Source organism: Macaca mulatta, chromosome 12 (genome assembly GCF_049350105.2).
Source record: "Macaca mulatta isolate MMU2019108-1 chromosome 12, T2T-MMU8v2.0, whole genome shotgun sequence".
NCBI lineage: Eukaryota > Metazoa > Chordata > Mammalia > Primates > Cercopithecidae > Macaca > Macaca mulatta.
This window is the reverse complement of record NC_133417.1, coordinates 17,986,382-17,999,021: the sequence shown is the minus strand read 5'-3', so window position 1 is coordinate 17,999,021 and position 12,640 is coordinate 17,986,382. Positions and strand designations below refer to the sequence as shown.

At 47.7% G+C, this 12,640-nt stretch overlaps 1 protein-coding gene across 4 annotated transcripts in view; it reads right to left on the bottom strand.

Moving 5' to 3' along the window:
- The window catches only part of SCTR (secretin receptor), an 82,189-nt gene extending 69,928 nt beyond the window's left edge, over positions 1 to 12,261 (bottom strand). For 2 of the 4 annotated variants that reach the window (XM_077956857.1, XM_077956856.1), the window contains exon 1: positions 11,887 to 12,214. In XM_077956857.1, coding sequence (XP_077812983.1) covers positions 11,887 to 11,958 — 72 coding nt within the window. In that variant the 5' untranslated portion in view covers positions 11,959 to 12,214. Of the gene's footprint in view, positions 1 to 11,886 lie in introns of all 4 variants that reach the window. The other 2 variants (XM_001083803.5, XM_077956858.1) reach the window with 2 other exon arrangements.
- Positions 12,262 to 12,640: the final 379 nt, after the last annotated feature.

Sequence of the window (12,640 nt, the reverse complement as noted above, 5' to 3'; positions counted from 1 at the left end):
ACTGATCCTCCGATCTTTTCATCCTTCTCTACTATTCTACCACTTTGTCTTTGTGATCTTCTTTTTTTTTTTTTTTTTTTTTTTTTTTTTTTTTTTTTTTTTTTGAGATGGAGTCCCACTCTGTTTCCCAGGCTGGAGTGCCGTGGCACAATCTCAGCTCACTACATCCTCTGCCTCCCAGGCTCAACTGATTCTCCTGCCTCAGCTTCCCGAGTAGCTGGGATTACAGGTGCATGCCACCAAACCCAGCTAATTTTTGTATTTTCAGTAGAGACGGGGTTTCACCATGTTGGTCAGACTGGTCTCCAACTCCTGACATCAGGTGATCAACCCTCCTCAGCCTCCCAAAGTGCTGGGATTACAGGTGTGAGCCACCGCGCCCAGCCTTTGTGATTTTCTTGATAGAAGATTTCCTTGACATTATCTGTAGAGTTTTTTATGAGTGTTTTGTTTCATACATTTAACTTCCAAGAATCGTTTCTTATTCTCAGATGATTCCTTTTCCATAGCATCCTTTTCTGGTTTTGTGGCTCAGGCATCCTTTTCACAAAGGATTTCCAAATATTAGTTGTATGTCTTGTCTCCTCTTGTCTGCATGATCTGTTTCCTCAAGGCACCTTTCTCATGGCTGTTTGCTTCCATATTGGAGGCCCTCCTCAATGTCCAATCTAAGCTTGAGACAGTAACACGGTCCCTGGAACCACTGTGGACCTAAACAGCTTCTTGCCTGCTGGCCTTCACTGTAACATAACCAGGCCAAGAGGGAGCCCACTGCTGGGGTCTATGGGTGGACTCTCCTCAGGGTCTGGGGCCTTTCCAGGGTGCCACAGGGTGACTTGACAGTTTCTCTTCTGCCCGCTACAGGCATTGAGGTTATTTTTTTCCATACAGCTATCACTTCATCCACTTTTCATTTTCCAAAGATTTCTGGAAATTTCTGCCTCATCTCTGTCTCTTGTTTTGTTCTCTTTGTATGGGTTTATCCCTTTTCTATTCCTTTACTGTCATTTTAAAAGTGTTTCCAGAGGCAGAGCAGATAAACACATGTGGTCAATCTGTCATCTTATACTGAAAGCCCTAAGCATATTAAAAAAAAAAATTCCTCATAAATTTAATAAGAGACTGTCAGAGAAAAATCACTAAATGGTACTTTTCTATATTATTTTATTTTTTTTTTTATTAACTAAACAAAAACCTACATTACATATTCTTTCCTCTTTGGTTTCAGAGCCTGAGTCTCAGCCATCATTACATGGAGTTTTGGAAATACTGCTAAAATCACGTCGAAGTTTGGCTTTTAAAATATTTAGACCACAAATGCTTTGTATAACTTTGTCTCTTCCTAGAATTTTAAATCCACTTTCTTTTTTCTTGTTCATCACAAAACTCACAGGCCTTCACCTCGTTAATTACACGTCAGAGTTGTACTTCAAGGTTCTGAAGAGAGCAGCTTTGTGTGACGTTGCCTATTATCTTCTCTGGGGTGTTCTTCGAGGAGCCCTTTGATTTGCTGAACTGAATCTTTTCTAGGGTCTTTTGCAGAACCGTGGAACTGGTGCCCATCCATTGCTTTCCTGGGTAAATTCCACTTTTTGGTATCCTATATTTTACATTGAGTTTTGGTTTTGCTACATATAACTATGGTAATTTTTTAAAGAAGAGGTGCTTAAGTTGTAAACTATGTGAGTCTTTGCACATCTAACAGCATCTCTGCAGGGAGTATCACCCTTTGTTTCACTCAACACATAGTCATGTTGGTCCCACTGTGGTGTAAAAGTTCACCTCTTGCTTGATGCTTCCGTGATGAACGTCCACCATCTCTTTCTTTGAGGTATTTTTCCAGATGGTAGACATGTTTTGAGGTGTCTGCGAAGCCTCTGAGCCAACACTTCTTCCTGGGAAGAACCCTTTCATGCCTAGGCTGAGTGGTTTATGCTGTGTGATCCTATCCCACTGATTAGACCAAAGGAGACCTAACTAGGCGTGGGACAATCTGCCTTCCTTGGGTATTTGGTGTTGGCATGGGGAGAAAGCCAACCTCTCCCATTCCCAAAGCATGCAAACTTGGAGGCCATGGAGCAGCCATATTCTATCCCGTAGAAAGCAACAGAAAAATCCAGTCTGCAGAGAGAAAGAATAACAAAGCCGAACCAATAAGAGAGAAAAGGTGTCAAGGGGGTTCTGTTAGCTATTTTGGAGTTTAATTTTGGGCTCTTAAGTCTGAGATGGTAAAATATGGCAGGATATATAATAGAAATCTTTTAAATTCTGAATAAGGGCTGGGCACGGTGGCTCACTCCTGTAATCCCAACACTTTGGGAGGCCGAGGTGGGTGGATCACGAGGTCAGGAGACAGAGACCATCCTGGCCAACATGGTGAAACCCCGTCTCTACTAAAAATACAAAAATCAGCTGGGCGTGGCGGCACGTGCCTGTAATCCCAGCTACTTAGGAGGCTGAGGCAGGAGAATCGCCTGAACCTGGGAGGTGGAGGTTGCAGTAAGCTGAGATCATGCCACTGCACTCCAGCCAGGCAACAGAGCTAGACTCCGTCTCAAAAAAGAAAAAAAAAAAAATCTGAATAAGGTAAAGAGACTCAACATCATTTCTCTTCTCATACTTTATAATTACTTGCCTATCAACCAGAGACTGGGAAGAAATCGCTTCAAGAGTGGAAAGGGAAGTAGTAGTCTAGTTTATACAGTGAGAAATAAGAACAGGAAAGTCATCATTGTATAACCTGTTCAAAACTCAAAATTTTAGCAAACATTTATTGGGCACCTACTATATGCTCAGCAGTCTGCCCATCACTGGTGACATGAAGGTGAATGGGACATAGATTCTGTCCTTGAAGCTCGTGGTCTCCAGCAAGGGCCAAAGAAGTCAATGGCCAGATAACCCACGCCCAGCTAAATTTTGTATTTTTAGTAGAGACGGGATTTCACCATGTTGGCCAGGATGGTCTCTGTGGTGAGTGCTGTGAGGAATTGTAAATGGGAGTCGCATTGCCAAGTCTGCCATTTTGAGAAGGAAGGAGGATGAGGTCAGAGTAGTAGTAAAGAACCCCTATGAGATGGCTCTACCATTTAAGCAAGAAGTGAGGATTGTCTTTGAAATGGTTAATTTTCAGTGTCAACTTGACTAGATTAAGGGCTAACTGCTTACTTGGTAAAACACTATATCTGGGTGTTTCTGGAGGAGATTGGCTCAGGAGTTGGTAGACTGAGTAGGGAAAATCTGCCTTCAATGTGGGCAGGCACCATCCAATCGGCTGGGCCCTGAATACAACAAAAAAGGCAGAGAAAGGTAAATTCTCTCTCTCTCTCTCTCTCTCTCTCTCTCCTGGAACTGGGACACCCTTCTCCTGTCCTTGAACATCCGAACCCCAGGTTCTCCAGCCTTGGATTTCAGAACTTGCACCCGTGGTCCCCCCATGGTTCCCAGGACTCTGGCTTCTGACTGAGTTCCACCATCAGCTTCCCTGGTTCTGAGGCCGTCAGACTCAGAACCACGTTGGACTGAGCCATGTTGCTGGAAAGATGGAAGGGAACGAGGTGCCCAGTACTGCATGCCTCTAAGATACGTTGGGTATTTCCTAGTGTCTCAGTGTAACTATTTATGGTATCCCTTCTCTCTCAAAAATTGCATGGATCACCCCCGGTAGCATCAGGACTGGAAAGTATCTAGTGCATACAAATGGCCAACAGATAAATTAAAAGCTGCTCAGCATCACCAGTCATGAAGGAAATGCAAATCAAAGCCACAATGAGCCATCATCTCACACCTGTTAGGGTGGCTCATGAGGAGTGAGAAAAGTGCTAACAATGATGTGGAGAAAAAGGGGACTCTTACATACTATTAGAAGAAACGTAAACTGGCTTAGCCATATGGAAGACAGTATGGAGGTTCCTCAAAACATTCAAAATAGGACTAACATATGATTCAGGAATCAGACTTCTGGTCATAAACCCAAAGGAAATGAAATCAGCACCTCGTAGGGGTACCTGCACCCCCATGCTCACTGCAGCACTATTCACCATGGCCAAGATGTGGGAGCAACGTACGTGTCTATCAACAGATGAATGGATAAAGAAACATGCTGCATATATACAATGGAATGCCAGTCAGCTTTAAAAAAGGAGATCCTATCATTAGTGACAACATGAATAAACTTGAAAGACATGGTGCTAAGTGAAATAAGCCGGTCACAGAAAGGAAAATACTGCATGATCTCACTTATATGTGGAATATTACAAAGTTGAATACGAAGCAGCAGGGAGTCGAATGATGGTTGCCAGGGCCTGGGAGGGGTTGAGAATGGAGAGATACAGGTCAAAGGGTATGAAGTTGCAGTTACACCAGGATGAATAAGTCTAGAGATCTAATGTACAGCATGAGGACTATAGTTAATAATACTGTATCGGGCTTGGTGTGGTGGCTCACGCCTATAATCCCAGCACTTTGGGAGGCTGAGGCGGGTGGGTCACCTGAGGTCAGGAGTTCAAGAATCGCCTGGCCAATGGGTTGGGAAGCCCTGTCCCCACTAAAAATACACAATTAGCCAGGCATGGTGGTGCATGCCTCTAATCCCAGCTACTCGGTAGGCTGAGGCGGGAGGATCACTTGAACCTCTTGAATCTGGGAGGCAGAGGTTGCAGTGAGCAGAGATCGATCGCACCATTGCACTCTGGGCTGGGCAAAAAGAGCGAAATTCTGTCTCAAAACTAATAACAATAATAATAATACTGTATCATACACTGGAATTTTACCAAAAGAGTAGAAGAAACATATGTTAATTTGCTTGACTATAGTAATCATTTCACTGTGTATTTCAAAATATCATGTCGTACACTTTAAATACTGTTTTTTGTTGTTGTTGTTTTTTGGTTTTTGTTTTTTGTTTTGAGACAGGGTCTCACTCTTTCACCCAGGCTGGAGTGCAGTGGCACAATCATGGCTCATTGCAGCCTCTACTTCCTGGGCTCAAGTGTTCCTCCCGCCTTAACCTCCTGAGCAGCTGGGACCACAGGCACACACCACCACACCCAGCTAATTTTAAAAATTTTTTGTAGAGACAGGGCCTCCTATGTTGCCCAGGCTGGTCTTGAACTCCTGGGCTCAAGCCATCCACCTGCCTCAGCCTCCCAAAGTGCTAGGATTACAGGAGTGAACCACCGTGCTTAGTCTACAATTTTTATTTTTTAAAAAAGATTATAAGAACGAATCCAGTGAATGTGGCAGATCAAAGGCCCCTGGTGAGGCTCGTTTCTGTGGTTGGAGCGTGGGAGCCAGGTTGCAGTGTGAGAGTGAGTGGAAGTGGAGGCGATGAAGGTGGACGCGTCTTACAGGAAACTGGCCACCAGGGGGCAGACAGCAGAGAGCTGTTGACTGCCTGGGCTGGATAGACGGGAAAGTTAACCAGCTGATGAGAAAAGTCAGTGGAGAGGAAGAGGGTGAAGGTTGGGTGAGATGGCTGTCATTGTGTCCTCTTGGGAAGGAAGTCGGTAGGGATAGGAGTATGGACAGGCCGTCGTCTGGGGGACAGCCTCTCTTCCACTTGGATGCTGTTATGGACTAAATGTGTCCCCACTAAATTCACATGTTGAAGCCCTACCCCCAGGGTGGCTGTATTTGGAGGTAGGGCCTATAAGGAGATAATTAAGGTTAAATGGCATTGTAGTAATAGGTCCTGATCCTATAGGATTGGTGTCCTTACAAGAAGAAACACCAGAAAGGGCCTTCCCCTCCCCTGCATCCACACACTCATTGGCAATGCCACATGAGGACAAAGTGACCGTGTGTAAGCCAGGAAGAGGGCCCCCACCAGAGACCAAACCCTGCAGGATCTTGATCTCACACTTCCAAACTCCAGAACCGCAAGATCAATTTCTTTAGTTTAAGCCCCCAAGTCTATGGTATTTTGTTACGATAACACAGCTGACTAAGACAGACAGGAAGGAAGGGGACAGAGGGTACAATTTCGACACATCTGCAAGGGCAAGATGTTGGTTAGAAGTTCATCCAGGTAGTCTCAACTCTTGGGAAATGGAAGGCAATCCATCTGTTGAACATGAGAGGGAGGCGGGAGGTGAGAAATTTGAAAGACACGGGGCCATCAGGAGCACGCCTGAGAGCCTCTGGTGAGGGAAGTAGGGTGGAACATGGTGGGATCTGGAGATGACTCTGGGAACCTCAGGAGCCTGCAGCACAGTGGGCTAAGACTCTGGGACACGATAAACCAGGGATGGCCCTCTCCAAATGCCATCCTTGGAACAGACACACCATGTAGAGGCTGGGTGGGCCCAGGAGTCCACAGGAATGCTGAGAAGCCTTCTGTTTGTAATGTAAGCAAGTAGATAGTATCTGAGTATTGTGGTTTTACCTTGAGCAGGAGGTTGTCCCGAAGCCTGAGTGAAGGTCAGTGGTGAGAACCCACAGCTTGCTAAGAGCAGGGATGCAGGGACCAAACTGGGGCTCACTGCAAGAGGCTGTTCTGGTGGTGGAGCTCGAATCCCAGATATTAAATCTAGGCTTTCAACAAGGGGGTACCAGGAAGAGGGGCTATGTCCTCCCTTGGCATGGTAGGAAATCTGGGGCCCTCCCAACCTGGATGGGGATCATGAGGACAGGGTGAGGGTGGGAAGCTCTGCGGGAACTCCAAAGGGTGATAATGCCAAAGCAGGTGGACTCCTCTTTTTCTGTTGCCTTTTTTTCTTTTCTTTTTTTTTTTTTTTTTTTTTTTTTTTTGAGATGGAGTTTTGCTCTTCCTGCCCATGCTGGAGTACAGTGGCACGATCTCCGCTCACTGCAACCTCTGCCTCCTGGGTTCAAGCGATTCTCCTGCCTCAGCCTCCTGAGTAGCTGGGATTACAGGCATGTGCCACCATGCCTGGCTAATTTTTCTGTATTTTTAGTAGAGACGGGGTTTCTCCATGTTGGTCAGGCTGGTCTCAAACTCCTGACCTCAGGTGATCCACTTGCCTCGGCCTGCCAAAGTGCTGAGATTGCAGGTGTGGGCCACCGTGCCCCGCCTAGGTGGACTCCCCTAAAGAGTTTGGGAAATGATGCCTCCTCCTGTTGGATTTTATGACCCCATGATCATTTCTGGGCCCCTCAATAAACGCTGTGTGTAACTCAGTTTTTTTTTTATGTTTCACAAATTGATTAGTTTAAATGAAAAATTAATGCTATTTTGAAGTTTGGGAATTTTATGACAGCCCCTTGGGCACCAGAAACCCGGAGCAGGCCTCTCTTTTGGAGCAGATGCATGTGCTGGTTAAGAAGCTCTGCGGCAGCTCACACCTGTAATCCCAGCACTTTGGGAGGCCAAGGCGGGAGGATCAAGAGGTCAGGAGTTCAAGACCAGCGTGACCAATATAGTGAAACCCTATCTCTACTAAAAAATACAAAAATTAGCCAGATATTGTGGCGCACACCTGTAGTCCCAGCTACTCAGGAGGCTGAGGCAGGAGAATCGCTTCAACCTGGGAGATGGAGGTTGCAGTGAGCCAAGATCTCGCCACTGCACTCCAGCCTGGGTGACAGAGTGAGACTCTGTCTCTAAAAAAAAAAAAAAAAAAGAAAGAATAGAAAAGAAAAAGAAAAAAGAAAAGAAAACAAAGGTTTTGGTTTCTTCTTTCAGGTTTAGGTTTAAGGTCTCATGTCACCATGTCCAGCTAGGTGGTGTTAAGCAAATGGCCTCACGTCTCTCCAAGCATCCGTTTCCTCATTTGCACCATGGGGCTATTAACTGTTGATGTGAGTGTTAGTGTTAGGAGGGACTCAGCAGACTCTCTGGTGGAAAGTAAGAGTCAATTAAAAGAGCCTTCATCATCATCATCATCATCCTTCACTTATTAACTTCAGGGATAATAAACATTTAAAAAGAAATCTGCAAATACTTCTTCAGAAAACTAGAAAGTGTTTTTCCAGGTACACAAAAAAAATCCCCATTGACCCTCCTCTGAAAAGTCATCAATAATCAGCTCCCAGGCTGGGCATGGTGGCTCATACCTATAATACCAACAGTTTGGGAGTCTAAGGCAGGAGGATCACTTGAGCCCGGGAGTTCAGGACCAACCTGGGAGACATGGTGAGACCCATCTCTCAAAAAAAAAAAAATAATTAGACGGGGATGGTGGCAGGTGTCTGTAGTTCCAGCTACTTGGGAGGCTGAGGTGGGAAGATCACTTGAGTCAGGAAGTTAAAGGCTGCAGTGAACCATAATTGCACCATTGCACTGCAGCCCGGGTAACAGGGCAATTACCAGCTCTGCAGGCAATGCTTGCAGGCCTTTCTAAGGTTCTGCTCACTGTGCAGCCACAGGGCTTGTCAGCCTCTGGGTCCAGATGCATGACAGGACAGGGCAGTGACCACCATGTACCGAAGGCTTCCATGTGCCAGGTCCCGTACTTGGAATTGTTATACTTCTTAGCCATCAACTGAGGAGGGATGGAGACAGGAGGGGGAAAGAAGGGAAGGGAGGGTGGAATAGATCAAGGAACCCATTCTCTGCAGAAGTCCTTTGTCCAGTTTGGAGACTGGTTTTCATCAGGCACACCTGTTTCCATTCTCTGACTCAGATGCCCTATCACCAACCCCACTGCCCCAAACCCAATGTGAAATGAATACCTATTGTTAGTCCTATCTGTATATCTGACCTGAAACATGACAACCTTTAAGGCAGTGGTTCTCAAGCAGGGGCAATTTTGCCCTCCCTATCCCCAGAAAAAATTTGGCAGTGTCTACAGATACATTTTCTGTTGTTACGGTTTTAGAGAGATCATGAGCTCCTACAGGGTAGCGGTCCATGATGCTGCTAGACATTGTACAATGCAAGGACAGTTCTCACAATAGAGAATTATCTGGCTCCAAATGTCAATAGTGTTAAGAAACTCCGCTTGAAGGAAAAACCAGCCCCACACACCTCACTTAACTCACTAAGGTTAACAAATGGGCAGTTTGCCAAATGCCATGGATTAAAAAGCGCTACCTTGAGTGACTCTTTTTCTACGGCCCGACACATTTCTGTACAATTTAGCAAGTAAAGAGTCCTTTCAAGAAATGATTCTTCGTTATTTGTTGCTGGATCATCATCATTTCATTCAGTCATCCACGCATTCATTCAACACACACTCACTGAGCTCCCTCTTACACTGGTGACAGACTCCAGGGATAGAAGATGAACAAGATGAGGCTCCATCCATGCTCAAGTTTAAAGTGTGTGTATTAGGGTTTGGGGGACAGATGTGTTAGTAAATAATTACAGTGATGTTCCAGGTAAAAAGTTCTCATGAGATGCATGGGGGTGGGGCCGCAGAGCGGGGGTGTGCTCAGTATTTCTTATGGGAGGCCTCAGAAAACTGCCCTATTTGGCCATCACCACTTTTTGGGTTCCACTTACAAGGGTCACTTCTGACGCCTCCCTATATGGAGTAGAGGGAGAGTGGTAATAAGCAATTTGCCCTCAGTGACCTCCCTCCATTAGGAAGATGCCTATAATTCCCCTCGAGGGGGAGCTTCTAATGAATAAAAAATTATTTGAACACACTTAGATTTCAGAATCAAATGTCTGACCACCCAGAGTCAAACAGAAGGAAAGCAGGGCTCCAGAGGCTGGGAAATATTCCAACCAAAGTAGGTCAGTTTCACTCCTATTTATTACAGGCGTTCTCAGCCAAGAAGTGTGAGATATAAGGTCTACAGAAGCCATAAAGTAATCCAAGGGCCACAACTTATACACAGAAAACCATCTTATGATTATGTAAGACAGTAATGTGCCATGGCTCATGCCTCTAATCCCAGCACTTTGGGAGGCAGAGGCAGGCGGATCACCTGAGGCCAGGAGTTTGAGACCAGTCTGACCAACATGGAGAAACCCCATCTCTACTAAAAATACAAAAAACTAGCTAGGCATGGTGGTGTATGCCTGTAATCCCAGCTACTCAGGAGACTGAGGCAGGAGACTCACTTGAACCTGGGATGCGGAGGTTGCAGTGAGCTGAGATCGCGCCATCGCAGTCCAGCCTGGGCAACAAGAATGAATTCCGTCTCAAAAAAAAAAAAAAAAAGAAAAGAAAAAAGAAAGAAAGAAAGAAAAAGAAAAAAAGGAAAAAGAAGGGGCATAACAGACAGAGCCCTGGATGGTTGGGAATCAAGAGACCTGGGTGCTAACCTTAGTGGGTTAAGTGGGGTGTGTGGGGCTAGTAGAGCTGCTAGTCCTGGCTCTGCTACTAACTTGCTGATGTCGGGCAGCTCCCTTCTCTCTGAGGGTCTCAGTGTGCTCATTTTTAAAATAAGGGATTGGGGCCAGAGCCTAATGAAGCATCCTTCCAAGGTACACTGAAGACTTAAACCAAGGGAAGCCTCTCATTTTCCCCTTCCACTTATTCCTGTGATAATCCAGGAATTTTCTTGAGACAAGAATGCAGACTGAACCTCAGTCCTGCACTTGAGGTACCAGTTATGACAGTCTCAGAGTCACTGCAAATACTTAAGAAGGAGGCTGGGAGGGTCCCAAGGAAGGAGCTATTGCCTCTCCTACCCCTAGCCACGGAATAACACACCTCCAGGCTCTACCTGGCTTGACACTGTCCCCAGTATCCCAGTTGGCATTTCTCCAAACTGGGAGTCGAAACTCATGAGTGCATGCTGTTGCTCTAGCATCTTCCAAGGCCAGCACTGCCACTGAAGAGAGGAGGCTCCACCGTGGAAAGGGAGTTCCAAGCAAGCTCCAAATTGCACTCATCCCAACTACTGCTGCTGAAAGTCTTGGGGCTACCAGAAAAATGAGCATCTCCTGAGTGTCAACATTGGGAGCATTGATTTTCCTTATAATCCAACCGGAGGGGACTACGGGAAGACAAGGAGGTTGGACACCAGGAGACTTGCCCAGGACAGAGATCAGAGACTCAACTGGGTCCCCAAGCACTTTCCCTAGGAGCTTCTTGGAACAGACACCTTGGGGACCAGTTTGGAATGCTAGTGGGAAGGGATGATTCTGGAATCTGGCCCCCACCTCTAACCCCCACTCCCTCCCCATTCCTTCCTTTCTGCTGGTCTGGGTGGGGCCACTCTCTTTATCACAGATCCCAGAGCTCCGAGAGGCCGGAGACTCCCAGGAATTTCTGTAGGAAAGAAAAACAAACCACCCATCCTGCCGCTATTATTATTAGTAGTAGTATTTTCCTCCTCCAGCCGCTTGCCAGGACCTGGCTTTGGGGAACAGCAGCACCCAGCAGCCACCAGACACGCAGACATTAGGGAGCCGCGTCCCACACGAGAGGGTGTGGGGAGAGTGGCAGACGGTCCCATCGCAGACCCGGAAGCTCTTGCCGGAGCTCCCTTCAGGTTTTCCCATCTGCAGCCCGTGAGTGTGAAAATGTCAAGGTTTGGGGGCAGACTGATACTGATGTGGGTTGCAATCCTCTTCTTCTGACTTGGAGCAAGAATTGTTATTCCCCCTCTCATTTCCTTTCCTTGTCTATAAAGTGAGGATGGTAATAGCAGCCTCGAAAGGTGATTGAGAGGTTTCAAGGAAAGATTGGAGGCAAAGCGCCCAGGACACAATAGGCACTGCCCGGGGCGGCTCCAGAATTTCCGTCTAGGAGTGTCTCAGAAGCCAGGCTAGAGGAAGGGGTGGGTGGGGGGCACGGGGATTCATCTTGGAGCTGCCTTCGCGTGGCGCGCACAAGGTTTTTCTTTGGGAAGGGGTCCCTGCGGAGAAGAGCTGGGAGAGATTAATGTTGGGAGGATTGACAGGGAAGAGTCCCCATTCCTCAGCGGAAGATCTGCTAGTCCCCTCCACCCGCATCCTGCCAAGGCCGGAGAAGCGGCGAGACTGTCGCTCCCTGGGTCCCCTAGCCTTCAGAAGGGGGCAGTACTCACCGAGTGCGCGGCGCAGACGAGCAGCACCCGCAGTAGTAGCTGCTGCAGCGGCGGCGACAGGTGGGGACGCATCGTGCCCGCACGTTCCCCGAGGGCGCCCCGACGTCCACCCGCCCGTGCCCTTTGCCCACTCGGGAGTTCAGCGCCCCGCGCACGATCCCGGGCTCCGGCCGGCCGCTGCGCCCAGAGGAGCCATGGCTGAGCCACCCGACCTGCGGCGGGCCCGGGGACTGCTCCTCCTCGGACCAGGTGGCCGCGCGCGCTCAGCAGCCCAGCCCATTGATTAGGACGCGGCGGCTCCGGCGCGCTTCCTCCACCCGGCGGGGGACTGGCTGGGGGCCGGCGCGGAGGCCAGCAGGGGAGGAGGCAGAGGGAGGGCGCGGGGGCCGGAGTAGGCTCCCGCAGTCTGGGCCCAAGCTGGAGGAGGCCAGGAGAGGGCACGCTGGCTTAGTCTACCACGCGGCAATCCCGCACTACCCCAGGTCCAGAAAGAGCACTGTTTCTGGAGTCCACGGACCGAAGGCGCAAGCTCGCTAGGGGGTCGGTGGGCAACTTAGGTCACCTTTGTAAGCCTCGGCTTTCTCAGCCCTAACAACACATCTGAGAATACCCACTCTCAGACTGAAAGTTGTGACACAGTCAAGGCCCATTGCATCTATTCTCCCCAGACAGCTACTTGCACTTTATTTCCGATTTTCTGTATTTTTTTCTTAATTATTGAAGTCATTAGCTCCCATTCCATGAAGTTTCACTC